This window comes from Oncorhynchus masou, chromosome 13, assembly GCF_036934945.1.
Source record: "Oncorhynchus masou masou isolate Uvic2021 chromosome 13, UVic_Omas_1.1, whole genome shotgun sequence".
NCBI classification, from domain to species: domain Eukaryota; kingdom Metazoa; phylum Chordata; class Actinopteri; order Salmoniformes; family Salmonidae; genus Oncorhynchus; species Oncorhynchus masou.
This window is the reverse complement of record NC_088224.1, coordinates 59957259-59984907: the sequence shown is the minus strand read 5'-3', so window position 1 is coordinate 59984907 and position 27649 is coordinate 59957259. Positions and strand designations below refer to the sequence as shown.

The window sequence follows — 27649 nt, the reverse complement described above, 5'->3', positions numbered from 1 at the left end:
ATGTATATGCAAAGAACTATTTAGAAAACAGGTAAAACTAAACAAAGTGCAGCAAGTCTGCTGTCTTTCCAGCTTCATTTTGAAGTGAGTGTGTTAGCTGTGTTGTTGGCTAGCTCCTCTGAACAATAGTGTCCTGACAAGAGAGCACATGTTCAATGTTAGACGAAATCGTGCATCATTAGCTCATTGTTATGGACCCCTTGACTTTTTCCTTCGACCTCATGGCTTGGTTTTTGCTCTGACGTGCACTGTCAACTGTGGGACCTTATATAGACAGGTGTGCCTTTTCAATATCATGTGCAATCAATTGAATTTACCACAGGTGGAGTCCAATCAATTGGTGGAAACATTTCAAGGATGATCAATGGAAACAGGATGCACCTGGGCACCGAGTTTCAGCCTTATTTTTCCCTCATCAATCTACACACAATGTCCCATAATGACAAAGCAAAAACAGGTTTTTAGAAATGTTTGCAAAATTAAAAAAAAAAAAAATTATAGAGATATATATATATATATATGAAATCACACTTAAGTATTCAGACCCTTTGCTCAGTACTTTGTTGAAGCACCTTTGGCAGCGATTACAGCCTCGAGTTATACTGGGTATGACGCTACAGGCTTGGCACACCTGTATTTGGGGAGTTTCTCCCATTCTTCTCTGCAGATCCTCTCAAGCTCTGTCAGGTTGGATGGGGAGCATCGCTGCACAGCTATTTTCAGGTCTCTCCAGAGATGTTAGATAGTTTAAGTCCAGTCTCTGGCTGGGCCACTCAAGGACATTCAGAGACTCCTGTGTTGTCTTGGCTGTGGGCTTAGGCCGTTATCCTGTTGGTAGGTGAACCATCGCCCCAGTCTGAGGTCCTGAGCACTCTGGAGCAGGTTTTCATCAAGTATCTCTCTGTACTTCTGTATGGCCACTCTACCATAATGGCCTGACTGGTGGTGTGCTGCAGAGATGGTTGTCCTTCTGGAAAGTTCTCCCATCTCTACAGAGGGACTCTGAAGCTCTGTCAGAGTTCTTGGTCACCTCCCTGACCAAGGCCCATCTCCCCCGATTGCTCAGTTTGGCCAGGGGGCCAGCTCTAGGAAGAGTCTTGGTGGTTCCAAACTCCTTCCATTTAAAAATGTGTTCTTGGGGACCTTCAATGCTGCAGAAATCCTTTGGTACCCTTTCCCAGATCTGTGCCTCATCACAATCATGTCTTGGAGCTCTACGGACAATTCCTTCAACCTCATGGCTTGGTTTTTGCTCTAACGTGCACTGTCAACTGTGGGACCTTATATAGACAGGTGTGTGCCTTTTCAATATCATGTGCAATCAATTGAATTTACCACAGGTGGACTCCAATCAATTAGGGGAAACATTTCAAGGATGATCAATGGAAACAGGATGCACCTGGGCACCGAGTCTCATAGCAAAGGGTCTGATTAATCAAATGGCCACCGGTTACTATTGCATTGCCCCTCCCCCCATTTGTTTTTGTACGCTGCTGCTTCTCACGGTTTATTATCTATTGCATATTCACTTCACCCCAACCTACATGTACAAATTACCTCTAACATGTACCTCCGCACACTGACTCGGTACCTGTACCCCCTGTATATAGCCTTGTTATTGTGTTATTTTTTTACTTTAGTTTATTTGGTAAATATTTTCTTAACTCTTATTGAGCTGCACTGTTGATAAAGGGCTTGTAAGTAAACATTTCACGGTAAGGTCTACACTTGTCGTATTTGGCGCATGTGTAAGGGGTGCGTAGCTGGTGGCAGGGAAGTCAGGCGCAGGAGAGCAGAAGTAGGTCATAGTCAGAGCAGTTTAATAGCAAAACCAACGGCATAAAGAAATAACCAACATGGGTACAAAACCCGACCAGTCAACATGTGCACAAGCACTTACAACAAACAATACCACACAAAGACATGGGGGGAACAGAGGGTTAAACACAAAACAATTAATGAGGGAAATGAAAACCAGGTGTAGGAAAACAAGACAAAACAAATGGAAAATTAAAAATGGATCGGCGATAGCTAGAAGACCGGTGACGTCGACCGACCGACCGAACAAGGTGTTTACTGTATAGTCATATAAAAACAACTTCTCTCCTCACTCCATTTTGACAACCACCTTCTCTCTTCAGTGTCTGTGACGTCATGTACCTCAGGGTTCAAGACCAGGAAGGGATGTTACCATGACATTAACCTCCATCCCCTGGGTAATGGACCTGCCATCATCTGTAAAGGACTTCCTGTCTGGAGGATGGATCTCAGACCGTGCTCAGACCCGCTGTGTGACGTCTCCTCTGTCAGGCAGGGTTCTGAGGGCAAAATAGATCTTTGGGTGTTTGCATTTGGAACGAACCAATCAGTCCTGTTTGTTTGACAAATAATAGAGGATGAACACGCTGTGCCTCCTCACACAGTAATTGCCATGTTCATCCTGGCCCTGGTGTTTGCTGCTGCGTGGGTGTGTAGTGTTGGTGTTTTGGTGTGTGTGTTTTCTGTCTGCTTGCTTTTGTGAATGTATTAGAAAGTGTGTGAGTGCGTTAGACTGTGTGTGTTTTAAGAGACGCAACACCAGTTGAAAAGCACAGCATTCCCTGGGCTACCCCAAGTTTCTCTATTTCTCTCCTTCTCTCTTCTCGTTGTCTCTTCTCTTTGTCTCTTCTCTTTGTCTCCCTCTGTCTCTTCTCTTTGTCTCCATCTGTCTCTTCTCTTTGTCTCTCTCTCTCTCTCTCTCTCTCTCAGCAACGCACACAGAACACACACACACACACCTCCCCCCCACACAGACACTCAATTACAATGTGGTCACGCAGTTTCCAAAAAATCATTTGCATCCTTGGTGAGGAGATACAATGTCAGGTTGACTCTGAGAAAGATTAAAGTGTGTTGAAATTCCATGGATGCTATACTGTACAGTTCTTCAGGTGAGATTGATGCTATTGGCTCAATCACAGTAACAGCATGACTATTTAAGGGAGTTTTCTCCATATGAACCGTAATTGGAGCGTTGTTTGGCATTTAGTTCACATTATTAATATTCATGGGCACTGGTGACAAATAGACCCAATCTGTCATGGACATTGATTAACCACTTATTGTCAGCAGTAATGGTGTTGATGTGATGAAGATGAATTGGTTGAGAGTGACAGCTGATTCCCCCAACTCCTGTGCTGAGATGAGTGATGCGTTTATGGTTGTGACAGGGCCTGGACGAGATGAGGAGAACACTGATGGGTCTTTCTGATGTTAAATTAGTCTAGCTCGTCTGTACCCTACACTCTAAGAAAAAAAGGTGCCATTAGAACCTTAAAAGGTTCTTCACTGTCCCCCATGGGAGAACCCTTTTGGTTCCAGGTAGAACCCTTTCCACAGAAGTTTCTACATGGGGACAGCTGAATAATTATTTTGGAACGCTTTTTTCTAAGAGTGTAGAACCATAGAACAGTAGAAACAGTAGGAGGTGGCGTTTATCTCTTGCTACCTCTTTCTCTCATCTGATGTGTTTGTCCAGCTCCTTCTTATTCCTGGCTGTTGTCTCTCTCTGTATCTTTCTCTGTCTCTCCGTTTCTATTGACCTTTGTCTTTCTCCAATGTACCCTCCTTCCTCCTAGTCTTCCCTCTCTCTCTTTGCCTCTCTCTTCCGCTCTCTCTCCTCCCTCACTCCACCTTCCCCCTCTCTCTCTCTCTCTCCATCTCTACCCTCTCTCCCTCCCTTCTTCCTCTCTCCCAGTCTGTCCATCTCCCTCCCTCCACCTATTCTGACTTGGCAGGGTGAGGAGTGTGTTCAGACAGGTGTGTGTTAATTGGAGGAGACGGGTGCGTCCGTTACCCATCTCGGGCCATTTCCCTCTCCTCGCTGAGGGTCACGACCCCTGGGAGGGAGGGATGCCATTATCCACGTCGGACACTGTTCCCTCGCCATTATGCTCACCGCCTCCACCTCCCGCCCCGCTGCTTACCCAGATGCCTCTGTGTTGCCCACTCACATGTGACATTTTGTTATGGACTGACACATCAGAGGAGGCTGGTGTGAGGAGTTATTGGAGGAAGGGCTCATGGCTGGAATGGAATCAATGGAACAGAGTCAAACATGTTGTTTCCATGTGTTTGGTACCGTTTCAATTGATTCCATTCCAGCCATTACGATGAGCCCATCCTCCTATAGTGCCTCCCACCAGCCTCCCCTGTCACACATAAAGGTGATATAGGGACAGTGTGGATTCTTTAAAGATAGGGAAAGCAGGCCGTGTCATGAGCACTGCATAGTCTCTGGCAGACAGACATAACAGTAGAAATTCAGCATTAGATTGTGCTGAGCAATCAGCTTTTATTGATGATGGCATTTCAAGGCTTTGCGAAAGCAGACCGATGCCAATTAGGAAAATGAGTTAAAGGACTCAGACACTTATCCAACTGAGTGCTTTGCACTTCTGATCTGGTTTGATTAAGGAATCTACTTCTCATCAATCAACCTCTTGAATCGGCTTTTGTGGGGGTTTTTCCCGAGAGAACAAATAGTGTGTTAGAAAAGTAGATGCCCTGCGAGGGATGACATGACGGTTTGGTAAGGGCGTCTGAAGGGCACCTGGCATAGACAGAGCTGTCAACAGAGAGGGGGTTTCTGGGTGGGTATAGTCTAAACCAGCTCAGAGAGGCAGATAGAAAATGACCACAGAAATAGATTAGAGAAGTCCCCTGGGACGAGTCTGCCTCTTTGGAAGGCTGTCTGGAGGTCATCTCCACCTGGTTTTTAGATGCTCGTTCAATGGGAGGAGAACTTCACTGGGATCTCTCTATGCTCTTTGACATGAGCTTTTTTTTCCCTCCAGGTGTTTCTGGTGGGTAGCATGGTGGTAATGGTTTCCTCAGTGAGAGCCTCTCATTCACTCTGAATGTTGTATTGATATCTAGCATTGATTTTTACATTTAGAATGTCCTTTTCTTAGGAGGCAAGATGGCCTGCCAATAGTCGCCAGCAGGCAAGAGGAATCATACATTGTTACAACCATTCTAACGAGAATAGAATTACAATGTTACATCAGGTGACTCCTGACCGCATGTCCTCAACATCCAAATACCGGTACATCTTGAAAATGAGCTGATATTATTGCTTCGAGCATGACATTGGTCGACATAATATGATGTATAACAGCATTGATGTACAGCACCGTATGGGCTTGTCTGACTACTGATGCCACAACTATCATCTCCTCCCTAAGACAGCACTACATAGGGAATGGGGAGCTATTTGGGACGCATAGTCATTATTTTCTGGGTACTGTGTGTCAGATGAGTGGGATAATTATGCACGGTCTGTTTTTACTTCACAGTTACTTGATCATTGAAAATAGCTTTTCTAGGGCCTCCCGAGTGGTCAGCAGTCTAAGGCACTGCATCACAGTTCTGGAGGCATCACTACAGACCTGGGTTCGATCTCAGGCTGTATCACAACCGGCCGTGATCAGGAGGCCCATAGGGCGGTGCACAATTGGCCCAGAGTCATCTGGGTTAGGGGAAGGTTTGGCCGGTGGGGCTTTACTTGGCTTATCATGCTCTAGCGACTCCTTGTGGAGTGCCGGGCACCTGCAGGCTGACCCCGGTTTGTCAAGTGAATGGTATTTCCTCCAACATATTGGTGGGTCTGGCTTCCGGGTTAAGCGTGCGGGTGTTAAGAAGCGTGGTATGGCGGGTCATGTTTCGGAGGACGCGTGACTCGATCTTCACCTCCCGATCCTGTTGGGTAGTTGCAGCGATGAGACAATCAAAATATATCCAACAAACAGATGACATTCATATTCTAACTATCTCTGAAACGCACTTAGATAATACAATACGATTCAAAAATTTAACAAGAAAATGGGGTCTTACCTCTCTTACAATATCATTTTTCAATGGCGATAGAGAACTCTAATCAACTACTCAGATCTATCAGTAAGGTAACCTTAAAGATGACTTCTAGACTTGACCTGAAAACCTAACAGTAAAAACAAAGTAGAATATTAATGAGTAATAATAACAATAAGAATAAAAATCAAATCAAATCAAATCAAATTTTATTTGTCACATACACATGGTTAGCAGATGTTAATGCGAGTGTAGCGAAATGCTTGTGCTTCTAGTTCCGACAATGCAGTAATAACCAACAAGTAATCTAACTAACAATTCCTAAACTACTGTCTTATACACAGTGTAAGGGGATAAAGAATATGTACAAAAGGATATATGAATGAGTGATGGTACAGAGCAGCATAGGCAAGATACAGTAGATGGTATCGAGTACAGTATATACATATAAGATGAGTATGTAAACAAAGTGGCATAGTTAAAGTGACTAGTGATACATGTATTACATAAGGATGCAGTCGATGATATAGAGTACAGTATATATGTATGCATATGAGATGAATAATGTAGGGTAAGTAACATTATATAAGGTAGCATTGTTTAAAGTGGCTAGTGATATATTTACATCATTTCCCATCAATTCCCATTATTAAAGTGGCTGGAGTTGAGTCAGTGTCAGTGTGTTGGCAGCAGCCACTCAATGTTAGTGGTGGCTGTTTAACAGTCCGATGGCCTTGAGATAGAAGCTGTTTTTCAGTCTCTCGGTCCCAGCTTTGATGCACCTGTACTGACCTCGCCTTCTGGATGATAGCGGGGTGAACAGGCAGTGGCTCGGGTGGTTGATGTCCTTGATGATCTTTATGGCCTTCCTGTAACATCGGGTGGTGTAGGTGTCCTGGAGGGCAGGTAGTTTGACCCCGGTGATGCGTTGTGCAGACCTCACTACCCTCTGGAGAGCCTTACGGTTGAGGGCGGAGCAGTTGCCGTACCAGGTGGTGATACAGTCCGCCAGGATGCTCTCGATTGTGCATCTGTAGAAGTTGGTGACAAGCCGAATTTCTTCAGCCTCCCGAGGTTGAAGAGGCGCTGCTGCGCCTTCTTCACGATGCTGTCTGTGTGAGTGGACCAATTCAGTTTGTCTGTGATGTGTATGCCGAGGAACTTAAAACTTGCTACCCTCTCCACTACTGTTCCATCGATGTGGATAGGGGGGTGTTCCCTCTGCTGTTTCCTGAAGTCCACAATCATCTCCTTAGTTTTGTTGACGTTGAGTGTGAGGTTATTTTCCTGACACCACACTCCGAGGGCCCTCACCTCCTCCCTGTAGGCCGTCTCGTCGTTGTTGGTAATCAAGCCTACCACTGTTGTGTCGTCCGCAAACTTGATGATTGAGTTGGAGGCGTGCGTGGCCATGCAGTCGTGGGTGAACAGGGAGTACAGGAGAGGGCTCAGAACGCACCCTTGTGGGGCCCCAGTGTTGAGGATCAGCGGGGAGGAGATGTTGTTGCCTACCCTCACCACCTGGGGGCGGCCCGTCAGGAAGTCCAGTACCCAGTTGCACAGGGCGGGGTCGAGACCCAGGGTCTCGAGCTTGATGACGAGCTTGGAGGGTACTATGGTGTTGAATGCCGAGCTGTAGTCGATGAACAGCATTCTCACATAGGTATTCCTCTTGTCCAGATGGGTTAGGGCAGTGTGCAGTGTGGTTGAGATTGCATCGTCTGTGGACCTATTTGGGCAGTGAGCAAATTGGAGTGGGTCTAGGGTGTCAGGTAGGGTGGAGGTGATATGGTCCTTGACTAGTCTCTCAAAGCACTTCATGATGACGGAAGTGAGTGCTACGGGGCGGTAGTCGTTTAGCTCAGTTACCTTAGCGTTCTTGGGAACAGGAACAATGGTGGCCCTCTTGAAGCATGTGGGAACAGCAGACTGGTATAGGGATTGATTGAATATGTCCGTAAACACACCAGCCAGCTGGTCTGCGCATGCTCTGAGGGCGCGGCTGGGGATGCCGTCTGGGCCTGCAGCCTTGCGAGGGTTAACACGTTTAAATGTTTTACTCACCTCGGCTGCAGTGAAGGAGAGACCGCATGTTTCCGTTGCAGGCCGTGTCAGTGGCACTGTATTGACCTCAAAGCGGGCAAAAAAGTTATTTAGTCTGCCTGGGAGCAAGACATCCTGGTCTGTGACTGGGCTGGATTTCTTCTTGTAGTCCGTGATTCACTGTAGACCCTGCCACATGCCTCTTGTGTCTGAGCCGTTGAATTGAGATTCTACTTTGTCTCTGTACTGACGCTTAGCTTGTTTGATAGCCTTGCGGAGGGAATAGCTGCACTGTTTGTATTCGGTCATGTTACCAGACACCTTGCCTTGATTAAAAGCAGTGGTTCGCGCTTTCAGTTTCACGCGAATGCTGCCATCAATCCACGGTTTCTGGTTAGGGAATGTTTTAATCGTTGCTATGGGAACGACATCTTCAACGCAAGTTCTAATGAACTCACACACCGAATCAGCGTATTCGTCAATGTTGTTATCTGACGCAATACGAAACATGTCCCAGTCCACGTGATGGAAGCAGTCTTGGAGTGTGGAGTCAGCTTGGTCGGACCAGCGTTGGACAGACCTCAGCGTGGGAGCTTCTTGTTTCAGTTTTTGTCTGTAGGCAGGGATCAGCAAAATGGAGTCGTGGTCAGCTTTTCCGAAAGGGGGGCGGGGCAGGGCCTTATATGCGTCACGGAAGTTAGAGTAACAGCGATCCAAGGTTTTTCCACCCCTGGTTGCGCAATCGATATGCTGATAAAATTTAGGGAATAAACTCAAACTATAAAGCTACAGCAACGCATCAATGACCAAGGCATGAATGAGCGTAAGGACCGGAAAGATCTAAACTCCTTATATACCTTACAGCTTCACTTACACTATACATACCCCGAGTCCCGCTCCCAGACCCAGCCTAGCCAACCGGGCTGCTTGAAGAGCCCTTCCCCACAGTACCCAGCCCCAGAGGACACTAGTGGACACGTCAATGAAAGGCAGTATGCTTGTGATGAAGAATCCTCCTAGGCTCTTTGTTTCTTCCTCTCTTCTCTCTCTCTCTCTCCTTCCTCTTCTTCCCTCTCTCTACTTCCTCTCTTCTTCTCTCTCCTGTTCCATCTGTGATGCATCACCCTCCCAAACCTTCACCAGGTCGTCATGGAAACACTCTGGCCGTGCTGAGAATATGTATCAACACTCATCATAGCAGGACTACCCCACTCTTTCTTTTTTCTTTTTTTCTCTTTCCCTCTCTCATCTCTCTCTATGGTTTTCTCACTCTCTTTCCCTCTCTCATCTCTCTCTATGGTTTTCTCACTCTCTTTCCCTCTCTCATCTCTCTCTATGGTTTTCTCACTCTCTTTCCCTCTCTCATCTCTCTCTATGGTTTTCTCACTCTCTTTCCCTCTCTCATCTCTCTCTATGGTTTTCTCACTCTCTTTCCCTCTCTCATCTCTCTCTATGGTTTTCTCACTCTCTTTCCCTCTCTCATCTCTCTCTATGGTTTTCTCACTCTCTTTCCCTCTCTCATCTCTCTCTATGGTTTTCTCACTCTCTTTCCCTCTCTCATCTCTCTCTATGGTTTTCTCACTCTCTTTCCCTCTCTCATCTCTCTCTATGGTTTTCTCACTCTCTTTCCCTCTCTCATCTCTCTCTATGGTTTTCTCACTCTCTTTCCCTCTCTCATCTCTCTCTATGGTTTTCTCACTCTCTTTCCCTCTCTCATCTCTCTCTATGGTTTTCTCACTCTCTTTCCCTCTCTCATCTCTCTCTATGATTTTCTCACTCTCTTTCCCTCTCTCATCTCTCTCTCTGTGGTTTTCTCACTCTCTTTCCCTCTCTCATCTCTCTCTCTGTGGTTTTCTCACTCTCTTTCCCTCTCTCATCTCTCTCTCTGTGGTTTTCTCACTCTCTTTCCCTCTCTCATCTCTCTCTCTGTGGTTTTCTCACTCTCTTTCCCTCTCTCATCTCTCTCTATGGTTTTCTCACTCTCTTTCCCTCTCTCATCTCTCTCTATGATTTTCTCACTCTCTTTCCCTCTCTCATCTCTCTCTATGGTTTTCTCACTCTCTTTCCCTCTCTCATCTCTCTCTCTGTGGTTTTCTCACTCTCTTCCTCTCTCTCATCCTCTTTCAGCTACTCTTTTGCTCTGCCCTTCTCTCTCTCTTCTCTCTCTCTCTTTCTTTTTCACTCTCTCTACATTCAATTCCCCCTACTCCCTGTCCATTATACTTAGCATCAGCAACCCTCCTCTCATGGACACCTCAACCGTCCTCTCATTGCATCTCCCATTTAAACATCTCTTCAGATTCCCTTATCCTCTTTTTTCTCCTGCAGCATCCCTCCATGTCGCCCCCCAGCCTCAGAGTGGCTCTGATTAACAGGTCACAGAGGAACACAACACAAACACTCTACTCTGAAATAGAAATTACATCCTTAATGGCAGCATATTCCCTATAATAGTGCACTTCTTTTCACCAGAGCCCTATGGGCCCTGGTCAAATGCAGTGGACTTGATATGAAATAGGGTGCCATTTGAGACCCATCCAGAGAGTGCTGCTCTCTGAACAAGTGCAGACCCAGTGAAAGGAGCCATCCTCCCCTTCTTCCCCCAGTATCCCTCTCTTATTCTCCTGCTTGATATTCAGGTATGGTAGTGTGGTGCTGGAGGTGCATTCTGGTAGAGTGCAGTACACGACTGCAACATCAGCTCTGCATCATTAGACATCCATCTATAAGCAAACAGGTAGACTGGACTGTCAGCCTGAGGAGACAGGCAGAACACGACTGCACACTGGAGGTGTGTGTGTGTGTGTGTGTGTGTGTGTGTGTGTGTGTGTGTGTGTGTGTGTGTGTGTGTGTGTGTGTGTGTGTGTGTGTGTGTGTGTGTGTTTGCGTGTGTGTGTTTGCGTGTGTGTGTTTGCGTGTGTGTGTTTGCGTGTGTATGTTTGCGTGCGTGCGTGTATGTGTACGGAAATATCTTCTACTGTTGTCCGTTAAGACCAATTACATAGAATCCCAGACTGAGTATGACCTGCAGTAGAAACAATGCATTGTGTGTAACCTGAGGTGTTCCTCCTGCAAATGCATTAGATGATGGTTTTGTGGGCAGCCTCTCAAGATAATATTCTTGACAATGGGATACTCATGACTATTCAGACATGCACTGGCATGTGTATGTTTGATGGATGTGTCTATAGCAGTACAAGCATGTAATACAATTATTTTCTGTCAGATAAATCTTACTTATTGTTGTCTGGTGCATGTCAAATTCTACTGTATATAGACAAGTCTATTAAGATGGATAAGCTTTCAAGGGCTGCTCTATAATGTTAAAGCTGGACAAGCAACGTGGCAGAGAAAGATGAAGAGAGAGAGAGTGTGCCTGTGTGTGCATTTGAGTGTGCGTGTGTGTGACCAGGTGTCTTCACCCCAGGCTATCCTCAGCAAGTCTCACATTGTGACTGTAATCGACTAAACTGGCTCTCTGCTCTACACATTCTCCCTTACATATGGTGCTCACACACTGCTCACAGAAACTACACACAATACATACAGATACATTGGGCTGTAAATGACATCTGGTGAAATAATGGTTGATTAACAGCAACTGTATACACACACACACACACCCTCATATACTGGACATGTGAGTGTATGTACAGGCCTAAAGTTGTATGTATCTGTTCAACAATTCTACTCACTAGCCCCTTCATCCCAAATGAAATTGCACCCTTTTCCCTATGGGCCCGGTTCAAAAGTAGGGCACTATATAGTACATAGGATTCAATTTGGGACTCAACCTAGTAGAACAAACAAACAAGCAAAGAAACTAACTTTCTGTACATCCCGCTTCAAAAACACACTGCCAGTCAGCCATGGACCCTGACCCACTTTAACAGCGAGAGAGAGTGTGTTAGAGAGTTTCTGAGTGTCTTGCTGCTCAGTGTTCTGGCTCTCAGGGTCATTGTGTTCTCGACCGAGGGAACAGGTCTTTGTGGAGAGCCTGGTGCAATGTCACAAAGCCTGTTGGAACAGCGTCACAGAATCCACCATGAACTATCTCTCCCATCCAAACCCCAGCCTTCTCTCTCTCCAGGGCCAAACATTCTCCCTCCGCTTTGGGCTTTAATGACAGTGCTGTTGTCACAGAATCCGCCTTGAACTATATCTCTCTCTGTCTGTCTGTCTGTCTCTCCTGTCAATAGAAAGCAGAGAGCACGTACACTAATCTGGGAACCTCCGACTTGAATAGCCGTGAAAGGTTTATATTCATGATTCAGGGGCATGACTTTAACATTTACTATTCATGTGCATGTTGATATTTTTGTTCTCATATTGCAGTTGGAAACCTTCCACAGCAACTGGAAACAAGGACAATGGTTGAAAAATGATTTATTCTATGTCAACTGCAGTAATACCTCATGATTCAGTTTTAATTTCGTAAAAAATAACTGAAAATGATTTTGAGGTAGATGGTTTATTTATTTACAGGTCCATGAAAGGCTGGTGTATGTTTGTTGCTGGCTGCACCCAACATCTAACCAAGTATTGTTCTCTCTCTCTCTTTTCTCTCTTCTCTTTACTATTCTATCCATCTCTCTCCTCCTAGGTGAGCTAGTCCTACCCCTCCTTGCCACGTTGGCATCTTCTCCTTGTCTCTCTCTTCGTCTACCTCATCCCTCTCTTCCCCCAGCATTCTCCACCATGGCACTCCTCCCCACCTCTCTTTCTGCCTCTATCCCCTTCCTCCTCTTCCTCCTCCTCCCCCTTCCTTCGCCCTGCGCCCTGGAGTCTCTACGAGGAGGAGTAGGAGAGGAAGAGAACCGCTCCATCTCCACCATGTCCTATCCCTCCATGTCTCCGGAGTTCTGGAGCAACAGCAGCACGGGGCTGGGCAGCAGTTCAAAGTGTTCGCAGCCGGTGGTGTGCAGGCCGGGCACCCTGCTGCCCGTGTGGAAGCCCCTGAGCCCCGGGCTGGGCGACCAGGTAGCCAGGGCCGTGGTCTACTTCACCTGTCTCATGTACATGTTCCTGGGAGTGTCCATCATCGCAGACCGTTTCATGGCCTCTATCGAGGTCATAACCTCACAGGTTGGTACTATGTGATAGATTGACCCATATGATAGACTGTGTTTATGTAGAGTTGTCATTCACCACATAATGGAAATGACATAGAAATAGATAGGAAGAGATTATATTTTTACAGAGAGAGCTCTCCCACTCTTAGACCCAGTGGTTGGCTCTCCTCTCTCACCTCTCCCTAGACTACATTAACTGTCACTCCAACACAGTGAACATCGAAACAGGTTGAACATTATATGATAAAGTCATTGTAAAACTCGCCTCTGCAGGGGTGATAGACATAACAGTTTCTTTCTCCAGAAATGCCACCTTGCTTTGCGGTGTTAACACAGACAGCTCAAATTAACGTGTTATTTCTATGTTTGGGTTTTCACATTTCTTGTAGTGACTGACTTTGGGCCCATATGGAATTCCAGTATTTACAGTATGTTCATTGAAACACATCCTGATATGCAGACCTAGTGTATTGAATTATTGGTTCCATCTGATTTAAAGTTTGGGTAATTGGTTCAGATTCTGACATTGTTATGAATTGGATTTCTCTACTGACAAGAGATATTGTTGACTCAAGAAACTGAAATAGATTCTAACGTTGGGTTGGAACCAGTTCAGGGAACAAAACCGAAAACTGGAAAATTACAACATTTTTCAAGGAACAGAAACAGAACCAGGAACGACAGTGATAGATACTGTTCCGGAACAGAACCATTATTTTAAAAGTATGGGAACCGGTTAATAGCATTCTTTTACATACCGGGCATGTTTTTCTAGTCCCATAAAAAATGCTACAAAGTGCCTATGCAAAGCCCTCACTCTGTCACTCAGAAACTTCTTCCAGTGTCTGCCTGCCTGCCAGCTGAATTTTTATGCCAGTGTGTGCGCGTGTGTAAGCTACCTGCCCCTCCCCCTCCGAAGCATAGGCTACTGTAACCTACGGACGTTTCAGCGTGATTCAGAAGACGGGGAGAGAGTGCGCGGGCGACGGAGAGAAACAAAATGGTGCAATTTGAGGCCATGTGGCGGAGAATGATGCGGGCGCTGGAGATGGGGTTGTGAGCATGTTCGTCAGGGCAGGTGTGATGTAGTTGATGTTGGTGTGATGTCGTTTGTATGTGTATGTTTTGTATTGTTGAAAAAAAAGACAATGGGGAGAGATTTTTTTATTAGAGAAGAATGGATTTTCAATGCTAGTTAAAAAAGGAACAGAAAATGATATAAACAGGTACTTTTCAAAGCTTTGCTGGTCGGACCAGTGGAACGCGACCCAAAAAATAGCGGTTCTGTTCAGAACGAAACAATTGGAAAATAATGAGACTCAGTGAATTATTGATTCCATCTGATTTAAAGCTTTAGATAATTGGTCCAGACTATTTGACATTGTTATGAATTGGATTTCTCTGCTGACAAGAAACTGAAATAGATTCTAGCCTTGGAATCCATTAAATAATCAATTAACTGGGGCAGTTAATATTTTTTATCATGAGTTATTAATCCATTTCAGTTTGTTGGGCCATCAAACACCATTGTGAATTTACTAGTTTGTAATATTGTCCTCCTTAAATCCAACCACGTGTTCAACATCTTTGTTCATAATCACTTTTTCAATTTTCTCTCTGACCGAGCAAATTGCACACCATTTTTTGTAAGTTCACAATAAGAGCATCTATCAGGAGTCATTTCCAGAAGTTCATCCATTAGGAAGGATTTAGACCACCCCAGTGGCCTAATTTGGAGTGTATTGTAACAGGGGGGCTGTTCCGCTGTATGTCCTGAGGTAATGCAAGCCTAAGCACACTATGAGAGTCTGGATTTTATGCTGGCTCTCTGCGAGGGGGAGATGGATGGGGATGGGGGGGGGGGATGGAGGAAAATGGGGATGCGGGCATGGGGATATGAGGAGGGAGGGATATAGGGACGGATGAGGATATGGGGATGGAGTTATAGGGATGCGGATCGAGGGATATGGGGATGGAGGGATATGGATATGTATGGATGGAGGGATGGAAATATGCGTATGGAGGGATATGGGGATAGGGATGGAGGGATGTGGATATGTAGGGATGGAGATATGCGGATGGAGGAATGTGGATGGAGGATTGCGGATGGAGGGATGTGGATATGTGGGGATGGAGATGGAGGGATATGGGGATGGAGGGATGGAGAAGGGGATGGAGGGATGGGGATTTTTGAATTTTATTTAACCAGGTAGGCTAGTTGAGAACAAGTTCTCATTTGCAACTGCGACCTGGCCAAGATAAAGAATAGCAATTTGACACATACAACACAGAGTTACCCATTGAATAAACAAAACATAGCCAATAATACAGTAGAACAAAATAAAATAAAAAGTCTATATACAGTGAGTGCAAATGAGGTAAGAAAAGGGAGTTTAGGCAATACATAGGCCATGGTGGCGAAGTAATTACAATATAGCAATTAAAACACTGGCATGGTAGATGTGCAGAAGATGAATGTGGAAGTAAAGATACTGGGGTGCAAAGGAGCAAGATAAATAAATAAATACTGTATGGGGATGAGGTAGATAGATGGGCTGTTTACAGGTGCAGTGATCTGTGAGCGCGTACAGATTGCAATGGTGGGTAGTGTATGGGGCTTTGCTGACAAAACGGATGGCACTGAGACTGCATCCAGTTTGTTGAGTAGAGTGTTGGAGGCTATTTTATAGATGACATCATCGAAATCGAGGATTGGTAGGATGGTCAGTTTTACGAGGGTATGTTTGACAGCATGAGTGAAGGATGCTTTGTTGCGATATAGGAAGCCAATTCTAGATTTAATTTTGGTTGTAGATGCTTAATGTGAGTCTGGAAGGAGAGTTTACAGTCTAACCAGACACCTAGGTATTTGTAGTTGTCCACGTATTCTAAGTCAGAGCCGTCCAGAGTAGTGATGCTGGACAGGTGAGAAGGTGCGGGCAGTGATCGGTTGAATAGCATGCATTTAGTTTTACTTGCGTTTAAGAGCAGTTGGAGGCCACGGAAGGAGAGTTGTATGGAATTGAAGCTCGTCTGGAGGTTAGCTATCACAGTGTCCAAAGAAGGGCCAGATGTTTACAGAATGGTATCTGTTACGCACGCCTCTATGAAGAGGGAACGCAACACCCTTCTACAACTAAACTCTCCGTGAAGTGAAAAAGGTATGGACTGTAGGTGCAAGAAAGAATGACAACAGGCAGAATGTGGTACCATTTACCAGGACTTTATTCCTTCACACGGTAATATGGGGAAAAGGGGCTGGACGGAACCAAAGCAAAGAAAGTAAATCTCAAAGCCCCCCCTCTCCTATCTTACCTGCCTACCCACTACTTACCTAATTTAGCACCACCTGGTGCCATAACCAAAATACAAGGGGGTGGTCCGCCCAGGTCTTACCTAGTGTGCCTAGACAGCGAATATGCTACGGGTATATGCATGCCTGCGGGCCTCTTGCCTAAGCTCTCCCTAGGTGCCTTCCCCTTCCCCCCTGGGAACAAATGAAACAGAATATTAAACAATTTCACAAACAAACTAAGAAACAAAGGACATCAAATAAGCTCTATCTGAGCAACAAACTCACAAAACATACCAACTCTCAGCCCAGCAAAATCTCTGCAATGACCTCCCAGCAAATCTCTCTCTCCTGAACAGAACACTGGCATTTATATAACTTCAGAATGAATGGGTAATTGGAGACAGCTGCGTCTTGACGAGGGGGCGGGGTCAGCTCTCCAATTAGCCATGGAGTCGACCAATCAGCTGCTTGAGGGATTACATGAAGCCATTTCCTGAAATAAACACATGCAAATACACAAACTACAACACATAAACTGGGGAACGTAACAGTATCGTCTGCGTAGAGGTGTACCAGAGAATCACCAGCAGCAAGAGCAACATCATTGATGTATACAGAGAAGAGAGTCAGCCCGAGGATTGAACCCTGTGGCACCCCCATAGAGACTGCCAGAGGTCCGAACAACAGGCCCTCCGATTTGACACACTGAACTCTATCAGAGAAGTAGTTGGTAAACCAGGCGAGGCAATCATTTGAGAAACCAAGGCTGTCAAGTCTGCCAATAAGAATGTGGTGATTGACAGAGTCGAAAGTCTTGACCAGGTCGATGAATACGGCTGCACAGTAATGTCTCTTATCGATGGCGGTTATGATATCGTTTGGGAGCTTGAGCGTGGCTGAGGTGCACCCATGAACAGTTCTGAAACCAGATTGCATAGCGGAGAAGGTACGGTGGGATTCGAAATGGTCAGTAATCTGTTTGTTAACTTGGCTTTTGAAGACCTTAGAAAGACAGGGTAGGATAGAAATAGGTCTGTAGCAGTTTGGGTCTAGAGTGTCACCCCCTTTGAAGTGGGGGATGACCGTGGCAGCTTTCCAATCTTAGGGAATCTAGACAATACGAAAGAGAGGTTGAACAGGCTAGTATTTGGGGTTGCAACAATTTCGGCAGATAATTTCAGAAAGAGAGGGTCCAGATTGTCTAGCTCGGCTGATTTGTACGGGTCCAGATTTTGCAGCTCTTTCAGAACATCAGCTATCTGTTTTGGGGTGAAGGAGAAATAGTGGGGGCTTTGGCGGGTTGCTGTGGAGGGTGCCGGGCAGTTGGCCGGGGTAGGGGTAGCCAGGTGGAAAGCATGGCCAGCCGTAGAGAAATGCTTATTGAAATTCTCAATTATAGTGGATTTATCGGTGGTGACAGTGTTTCCTAGCCTCAGGATGCGGTGCTCTTATTCTCCATGGACTTTACAGTGTCCCAGAATGTTTTTGAGTTAGGACTACAGGATGCAAATTTCTGTTTGAAAAAGCTAGCCATAGCTTTCCTAACTGCCTGTGTATATTTGTTCATAACTTCCCTGAAAAGTTTCATATCACAGATGCTAATGCAGAACGCCACAGGATGTTTTTGTGCTGGTCAAGGACAGACAGGTCTGGAGTGAACCAAGGACTATATCTATTGCTAGTTCTAAATTGTTTGAATGGGGCATGCTTATTTAAGATGGTGAGGAAGGTACTTCTAAAGAATAGCCAGGCATCATCTACTGATGGGATGAGGTCAATGTCATTCCAGGATACCCCGGCCAGGTCAATTAGAAAGGCCTGCTCGCAGAAGTGTTTTAGGGAGCGTTTGACAGTGATGAGGGGTGGTCATTTGGTCACAGACCCATTACGGATGCAGGCAATGAGGCAGTGATTGCTGAGATCTTGATTGAAAACAGCAGAGGTGTATTCGGAGGGCGAGTTACTTAGGATGACATCTATGAGGGTGCCCGTGTTTACGGATTGGTAGGTTCATTGATAATTTGTGTGAGATTGAGAGCATCAAGCTTGGATTGTAGGATGGCCAGGGTGTTAAGCATGCCCCAGTTTAGGTCACCTAGTAGCACGAGCTCAGAAGATAGATGGGGGGCAACCAATTCACATATGGTATCGAGGGCACAGCTGGGGGCAGAGGGAGGTCTATTGCAAGCGGCAACAGAGAGAGACTTGTTTCTGGAAAGGTGAATTTTTAGAAGTAGAAGCTCGAATTGTTTGGGTAACAGACTTGGATAGTAATACCGAACTCTGCAGGCTATCTTTGCAGTAGATTGCAACACTGCCCCCTTTGGCAGTTCTATCTTGGCGGAAAATGTTATAGTTAGCGATGGAGATTAATGTTTTTGGTGGTTTTCCTAAGCCAGGATTCAGAAACGACTAAAACATTCAGGTTGGCAGAGTGTGCTAAAGCAGTGAGTAAAACAAATTTAGGTAGTAGGCTTCTAATGTCAACATGCATGAAACCAAGGCTTTTACGGTTACAGAAGTCAACAAATGAGGGCACCTGAGGAGTGGAGCTAGGCACTGCAGGACCTGGATTAACCTCTACATCAACAGAGGAACAGAGGAGGAGAAGGATAAGGGTACGGCTAAATGCTATACGAACTGGCAGTCTAGCACATTTGGAACAGAGTGTAAAAGGAACAGGTTTCTGGGCACAATAGCATAGATTCAAGGCATAGTGTACAGACAAAGGTATGGTAGGAAGAGAGTACATTGGAGGTAAACCTAGGCATTGAGTAATGATGAGAGAGATATAGTCTCGCGAGACGTTTAAACCAGGTGATGTCATCGCATATGTAGGAGGTGGAACAACATGGTTAAGGCATATTGAGCAGGGCTAGAGTCTCTACAGTGAAATAAGACAGTAATCATTAACCAGTACAGTAATGGAAGAGGGATATTGATATTCGAGAGAGGCATGCGTAGCCAAGTGAACATATGGGTCCAGTGAGTGGTTGGGCTGACTGCGAACACGGCGATTCAGACAGTTAGCAGGCCGGTGCTAACACGCTAACAGTTAGTAGGCCGGGGCTAAACAAGCTAGCAGTTAGCAGACCGGGGCTGGGTTAGCAAGCAAGCAGTTAGCAGGGGCTAGCAGTTAGCAGACTGGGTTAGCAAGCAAGCAGTTAGCAGGGGCTAGCAGTTGGCAGACCGGAGCTAGCAAGTTAGCTTTTGGGGGACGTCGCGATGGGGGTAAGTCTGTTTTTTCCTCTTCGTGCGGTGACGTCGATAGACCAGTCGTGGAGTTAGTAGGCTTCCAAGTAGCTCTAGGTAGCTAGCAGGCCTAGCAGGTTAACAGAATGGGCCTTCAGCGGGCGTCGCGCCTAAGGGGCCTGTTGGAATCATCAGGCAGATTATGTCAGTATTCCAGTTGTAGAGGATCGGCGGGGTTCTGTGCCCCTTACCGGCAGTAGAAGGGGTCCGGATATTGTAGCCCAGGATTGGGCTTTGTGGTAGCACAGGAGCCCTGGCCGGGCTAGCTTCAGGCTAATTGGTGCTTGCTCCGGGATGGAAACGCTAGCCAGAAGTGGTCACCCGGGATTGCGGTTAGCTAGTTGGGAAGATCCAGATGAAAATGTTCATTGTTTGCGGTAGGAATCCGGGGAAATGGAGAGAAATAGGTCCGTTATGCTCTGGTTTGAGTCACGTTGTTCGAACTGGCGAGAGCTTTCCGAGCTAAAGGTTAGCTGATGACCGCTAGCAATGGTTTGCCAGCTGATAGCTGATCGGTAGGTAGCTGGCTAGCTTCAGTTGAGGGATTCCAGATCCGAAGTATATAGAAATACTTTAGAAAAAGCAGATCCACGCCACATTGGGTGAGGCAGGTTGCAGGAGAGTATTTAGAAGTTGAGGTTTAGGAAAATATTGTGGCCTCGTGGGTGGAATGTTATTCATATTTTTCATAATTTCATCATTAATAAACATCAGGTTTCTATATCAAACGGTTTTGTTATATTTCAGTCTGCTGTGATGATATAAGGGGTAATACTGGGATGCAATCTCAAAATTGAATAGATTTCAACTCTACATCTGACATGGTACAGATGTCTTCTTTTTTAAGCCCATAACCATGTGTGTGTGAGGTCTATACTTTTGTTTGAAAGTAGATTTGTTTAAGACTACCAAGAAACACTCTGTGACCCTGACTTAGCCCACTTCAGTAAAATTAACCAACCCTACATGTCAAGGTCACTGTCAATGTAAAGGAACCTGCAAGTCAGCATTTTGTAGTACGTTGCATACCATGTGTATCCCTTACATACGACGAATAAAACTCGAGTCTCCATAGTCACCCCATCACTAGATTAGAATAACAGATTGTCCCCTTCCCTTCTGTCAGGGAGTCAGGGTCGCGTCCTCCCTGATGGTAGGATACTGTAAATACCATCCGTCATGCTTATATGTGGAGAAGAAAGAAATAGCTTCCCACTACTACTCCCACTACCATCTCTGGCCTATGAGCAGTTGTTTTTTTACAGTAACTGGCTAGATGAGATTAAGATATGTATGAGTCTGGTGGTGAGATACTGGAATGGTATGGGGGGAATAGAGTGATGACCTGAGCGCGTGTGTGTGTATGTATGCATTCATGTGTGTGTGTGAGACCCCTCTCTGTCTGTCCTGCAGGAGAAGGAGGTGACCATCACCATGCCAAGCGGTGAGACATCTGTGGCCACTGTACGTATCTGGAACGAGACTGTGTCCAACTTGACTCTGATGGCTCTAGGCTCCTCCGCCCCAGAGATCCTGCTGTCTGTCATAGAGGTGGGTGTCATGTCATAAAGACTGCCCGAGCACAACTCATAAGTGGGTGTCGCATCAAAAACACTCCCCCCAGCGACAACATATCAGTGTTGCAGTGTATACTAGTACAGGAATGAAGTTGAAAATGACAAAAAGAAACGGATATCTACTTTAAAGTTATTGTTAAATCTTACCAACATAACATTTGGCCTTTTTATGACATGGCCTTTTTGATTTATACTGCACAGAAGTTCTCCAAAAAGAAAAGTTCTTCAAAAGTCTCTCTCCTCTGTCTCCCGGTGTTAGGTGTGTGGGCATGGGTTTGAGGCGGGTGAGCTGGGTCCTGGCACCATCGTGGGTAGTGCCGCCTTCAACATGTTTGTGATCATCGCCATCTGTGTGTGGGTCATCCCTGAAGGAGAGACCAGGAAGATCAAACACCTGCGTGTGTTCTTCATCACAGCCTTCTGGAGTATCTTCGCCTATATCTGGCTCTTCCTCATCCTCTCTGTCATCTCACCTGGAGTAGTGGAGGTACACTTTTGTGTGTGTGTGTGTGTTAGCAAATATGAATAGATACTGTATGTGTGTGTGTAACCAAACAATCAACCCCCTTCCAGTTTGGATGTATGTCTTGTAATGGTCCCCTGTCTTTGTGTGTGTTCAGGTGTGGGAGGCTCTGGTCACCCTGTTCTACTTCCCAGTGTGTGTGATCCTGGCCTGGATCGCCGACCGACGCCTGCTCTTCTACAAGTACATGGCCAAGCGTTACCGCGCCGACAAGCACGGCATCGTCGTGGAGACTGAGGGGGACACAACCCCGAAAGGCTTCGAGATGATTATGGACGGAAAGTTCCCTCAGAGTGGAGGGGGGGTGGGAATGATGCCCAGTGAGAACTTCCAGGATGGGGCCAACAATGCGGCGGGCACCGTGGCCTACCTGCCCAACTCCAACAGCACCATGGTGACCGTAGAGAATACCAAGGAGCTGGACGAGAGCCGCAAAGAGGTGAGAGAGAGAGAGACCTGCTGTTAGAGGGATTCAAGTACATCAGGGGGAGAGAAAGAGGGATACAGGTACAGTATGGAGAGGGAGAGAGATGAAGAGTTATAAAGGATACACTCATCCCGTTCATGTACATAGCCACTCTCGGGAATATATAAAGGCACAGTAGGGTTAGAGAGAGTAAAAAGAGATGAAGAGGACACACTCAGGCAGTTCATGAACACCCACATACTGTAGATACTCACCTCAACCACACATACAAACACACTCAAGCAAAGGAGACTATTAAGAGCTACTAACATGCTGAACCTACAAAAATTACAAACTTTCTCTCTGTGTCGAGGTTGTGTGTCTGTGTCCCTCTTTTTCACCCACTGTTCCTCTGCCCCCAGGTGATCCGCATCCTGAAGCAGCTGAAGCAGAAGTTTCCGGACAAGGAGCTGGATCAGCTGGTAGATCTTGCCAACTACTACGCCCTCCTCCATCAACAGAAGAGCCGCGCCTTCTACCGCATCCAGGCCACGCGCATGATGACCGGCGCCGGCAACGTGCTCAAGAGGCACGCCGCCGACCACTCCCGCCGCGCCACCGCCGTAGACGAGGAAGTGGTCTGCGAGGACGACGACCTGGCTGAGTGCAGCCGCCTGGCGTTCGAGAGCACCCACAGCCAGTGTATGGAGAACTGTGGCGTACTGAGGCTGGCTGTGGTGTGTCAAGGGGGCCTGGGGGAGAGCACCTTCTATGTGGACTACCGGACCGAGGACGGCTCAGCCAATGCCGGGTCCGACTACGAGTACAACGAGGGAACGCTGGTGTTCAAACCCGGAGAGACCTGCAAGGAGATCAAGGTGAGGGTCAGTGGAAGGGGAGGAAAGCAAACAGTAATGTACAGTTATAATCAATTATAGCAATAAGTGTTGCACAACTGTACTGCCAAGCAGATCCCCAGCTAGGTCGTTAGACCTGCTTGTCGTGGACAGATGAAGACGTCACGTAATGGAAGGAGCAGAAAACAGCAGCGGAAACTAATTACCCTATGAATTAGCGCCGGCCAGAGTCCTCTCTGTCCCGGATCAACTGTCTCTTTTTTTCCCCCCTAACAATCCATTTATATTTTCCAACTTGGCTATACATTTGGGTGAGTTTTTTCTCTCTCGCTTGAGTAGCCTCGTTTCACTGCCAAAAATAAAATTCAACCATCTAGTGTTCAGCGAAATAACAACACAATGTCAAATACAGGTAGCCTAGTCAAATAATTAACATCCAATCACATTAACCGTTACTCTCTGCGGGAATTCGACTAACGGTCCGGTCCGTATGTAGCCAAATGAAGCTGCTGCTCATGCCGTTTGCTCGAAAAATGATAAATGGTTTAAAAAAAGTAAGGCCCGTGTCCATAGACACATTAGCTCTACTTGTAGTACTGCTACTACCAGCAGTACTCTTGTTGTCACAAGAGGGGCAGTAAGTGGAGAAAAGTTGGCATACGTTGGCAGACGCGGAGAAAGTCCATGTCAGGCATGTATCCATTGAGTGCTTTATAGAGAGAACTTCTGCAAAACATTTTAAAACCTTAACATCAGGTTGGAGAGATTACTATGACAAAGACTCATGTAACTTTTCCAGAAACAGCACAAGCCCGAAAATTCAAATAAAATGAATTAAAATATACAGATTTATAGATTATATATTTCCCCACAGTCTTTGTCCCAAACATTTGCCATTACATCGTAAAGACGCCACTGTTTAGGCTTATCTGGATACAATCACAAGAAAATGTTTTCTATAATGTTTCCATTCTAGGAACCTCCAACTTACCTTATTCCATCAGCACACGAGTTAGTAGTTTTACGGAACTCTATCCCACCAACCGGACCTGGCTTCACACCCTAATTAACAAGGATTTACTTTTACATAGGCTGAATACTTTTCAGGTGCATTTTTTAATGGATATTGATAGACTCACAAGTGTTCTTGGCTTGTGCCAATGCTGTTCTGTGTCTGTGCAGCTGTGAACTGGTGGTGCAGCAGGAATGTTTAGTTGAGAGTAGTGCGCTGTCTGGTAAAGAAGGGCCATCAGATGATTGCACAGAGCACTTCCTGCAACACAGGAGCAGTGGCTCTGGACCACTATCACTGGTACGGAGTGCTTTAACACCATCTGTGAAGATAAGTGTGATGAAAGACTGAAGTGAGAAACAAGAATGATGCGGCCCATAAATAACAATAAACATAGTAGTGTCTAGTCTTAACTACGGACTCATTTAACTATACAGGAATAGATTGTCTCTCAGTAACACAATTACCAAACACTGCACCAACAGATCCTTACCAAATAACCTGTTAAGTGGGCAATTCTAAATTGGGATTGGGAACCATCATTAATATCTATCTACTGTTAAGATTAAACGTTGATACTGTCTCCAACACATTTTGAACATTATGACAGTGTCTCACAGGAAATGTTTAACAAGGTCCCTTGTAGCTATCTATAACCTTTCCCTACTCTCATGCTGTGCGGCTTTTCGCTCTTCCTCATGGACCTGTGACAGGCAGACATCTCCCCTGTCAATGTATCTTTGTTAGATACTGTGTAGAAGACATGAATAACAATTATTTTTAGCTAGCAAATATAGCTAGCAAGCACAACTTAACCAAGCTAACAAAAATACACACATTCTCAGGTAGATTCTGTCAACGTTACATAATTTTATGAAGTAACTAGCTAGCTACAGTTAGTAGTCATTGACTTGGTACTCACCTTCATAGTTGTCTATGTAGCTTCCTATATACATCTTGAACCCCTTTTCATTCTTGCGAGCTGGAGTCTCGGAGGCTGATTTAGCAATTCGATGTACATCATTAATATTAATATGAGGCAAGTCCTGAAGACACCAAGTAAAAACCTGTGACATAGGTCGGTAACAACTAGACTGACCGGAAATTGCCAAACCGATAGGAAGTGTGTTTAGAACGTTCGATCATGGAATGTGCGTAAGGGATATTAAGGAAGACTTCCTCTTCTGAAAACCACTGGAAACCAGGGCAACAGGAGAGGATATTTTTAAAGTACTGGACAGCTTTGTGACATCAAATGGAATTTGGTGGTCAAAATGTGTTGGTATCTGTACTGATGGTGCAAAAGCCATGAAAGGGAGACATAGTAGAGTGGTAATGCGCGTGCAAGCAGTTGCTCCCGACGCCACTTGGGTAACAAAGCAGCAGTCACCGAGAGGCTCTTGCTGCCAAGGGAATGGCTGACAGCTTGAAAGATGTTTTGGACACTACAGTGAAAATGGTTAACTTTGTTAAAGCAATGCACCTGAACTCTCTTGTATTTTCTGCATTATGCAAGGATATGGGCAGCGACCGTGTAATGCTTTTAGAACATCCAGAAGTGTGCTGGTTATCAAGGGGCAAAGTATTGACACTTGTTTTTAATTGAGAGACGAGCTTAGTTTTCTTTACTGACCATAATTTTCACCTGTCTGACCGCTTGCATGATGACGAGTTTCTCACATGACTGGCCTGTGTGATGTTTTTTTCTCAACTGAATGGTCTGAATCTAGGATTACAGGGACACTCCGCAACTATATTCAATGTGCGGGACAAAATTCAGGCTATGATTAAGAAGTTGGCGCTCTTCTCTGTCTGCATTAACAAGGACAACACACAGGTCTTTCCATCATTGTATGATTTTTTGTGTGTGAAAATGAACTCAAGCTTACCGACAATGTCAAATGTGATATAGTGAAGCACCTGAGTGAGTTGGGTGTGCAGTTATGCAGATACTTTCCAGAAACGGATGACACAAACAACTGGATTCGTTATCCCTTTCATGCCCTGCCTCCAGTCCATTTACCGATATCTGAACAGGAGAGCCTCATCGAAATTGCAAAAAAGCGTTTCTGTGAAAATGTAATTTAATCAGAAGTATCCTGCGCTCAGTTTCTTGCCTTGGCAAATTGTGCTGTTAAGATACAACCACGTACCTATGTGAGAATGGATTCTCGGCCCTCACTAGCATGAAAACTAAATACAGGCACAGACTGTGTGGAAAATGATTTAAGACTGAGACTCTCTCCAATACAACCCAACATTGCAGAGTTATGTGCATTCTTTCAAAAGCACACCCTTCTCATTAACCTGTGCTGAGTTATTCAGTTTTCGATGAACGATTAAGGTTTTATAAGTAAGATGATTAAATAAAGAGCAAAATTATTGATTATTATTATCTGTGCCCTGGTCCTATAAGAGCTCTTTGTCACTTCCCAAGAGCCGGGTTGTGACAAAACTCACACTCATTCTTATGTTTAATAAATATATTGTATAGTGTGTGTGTGGCAGGCTTACGATGATGGCAAAAAACAACATTTGAGAGTGCGCTGACCCTGGTGCTGGAGGGGTTGAATGTTTGAAGGGGTACGGGACTATAAAAAGATTGGGAACCACTGTCTTAGAGGAACCGGTAGAGCTGGAGAGTCTTCCGGAAACTAGAGCACATTAAATTCTGCCTCATGGTCCTGACTGACAGTGAATAGGACTTCATCTGAGAGGAAGAGGGGAGAGACGGTGAAAAAAGGAGGAAGTGAGCTTTGAAGTATTTTGTCCTTGGAGATGATGTTTCTCTCTTTGAACGCGTCGTAGTTTTCGTGTCATTTCATGTTCACGCTTAGACAGAGGACAAAGAGTGTATTTCTGGATAGCAGGAGGGGTGTTGAGGAAAGGGAGGAAACAAGGAATGTGTAGAGAGAGAGAGAGTTAGGAAACAACTCAATTTCTAGTCAACCATCAGTTATGAATGAGTGACTACAACAATCAATCCCCTAGTGTCCCATGTCTATGACCATCAGTGCGGTTGGTTTGATGCGTTTCTCTCAAGCATTTATGGTCTATAACAGCTGCCACTTTCTATCTTCATCTCTATTCCACCCCTTCTCCCTCCATCCTACACCTTTCCCAGGTCGGCATCATCGATGATGACATCTTCGAGGAAGACGAGCACTTTTTCGTGCGGCTGCTCAACCTGCGCATTGGTGATGCCGAGGGGATGTTCGAGAGTGATGAGCCAGGCGCGGGACCCAAGGGCCGTCTGGTGGAGCCACTGGTCGCCACGGTGACCATCCTGGACGACGACCATGCTGGCATCTTCACATTCCGTGATCGGCTGGTGCGCGTCAGCGAGAGTGTTGGCACCATGGAGATCTCGGTGGTGAGGAACTCGGGCGCCCGCGGCACGGTGATTCTGCCCTATCACACGGAGGCGGGCACTGCGAAGGGGGGCGGCGTGGACTACGAGGACACCCAGGGAGAGCTGGAGTTCTCCAACGACCAGACAACGTGAGTAGTGATGGACGGACGCACAGAAAGGCAGATAGATAGATAGATAGATGTAACAGTATAACTTTAAACCGTCCCCTCGCCCATACCCGGGCGCGAACCAGGGACCCTCTGCACACATCAACAACAGTCACCCTCGAAGCATCGTTACCCATCACTCCACAAAAGCCGCGGCCCTTGCAGAGCAATGGGAACCACTACTTCAAGGTCTCAGAGCAAGTGACGTCACCGATTGAAACGCTATTTAGCGCGCACCGCTAA

General features: G+C 45.8%; 1 protein-coding gene across 1 annotated transcript in view; it reads left to right on the top strand.

The window, feature by feature from the left end:
* LOC135552732 (sodium/calcium exchanger 1-like) overlaps positions 1-27649 on the top strand; it is a 114977-nt gene that overhangs the window by 57681 nt on the left and 29647 nt on the right. The window contains exons 2-7 of the mRNA XM_064984541.1: positions 12497-12978; positions 20926-21063; positions 21349-21576; positions 21710-22051; positions 22441-22896; positions 27012-27388. Of these exons, the coding sequence (XP_064840613.1) occupies positions 12592-12978; positions 20926-21063; positions 21349-21576; positions 21710-22051; positions 22441-22896; positions 27012-27388 (1928 nt within the window). The 5' untranslated portion in view covers positions 12497-12591. The remainder of the gene's footprint in view (positions 1-12496; positions 12979-20925; positions 21064-21348; positions 21577-21709; positions 22052-22440; positions 22897-27011; positions 27389-27649) is intronic.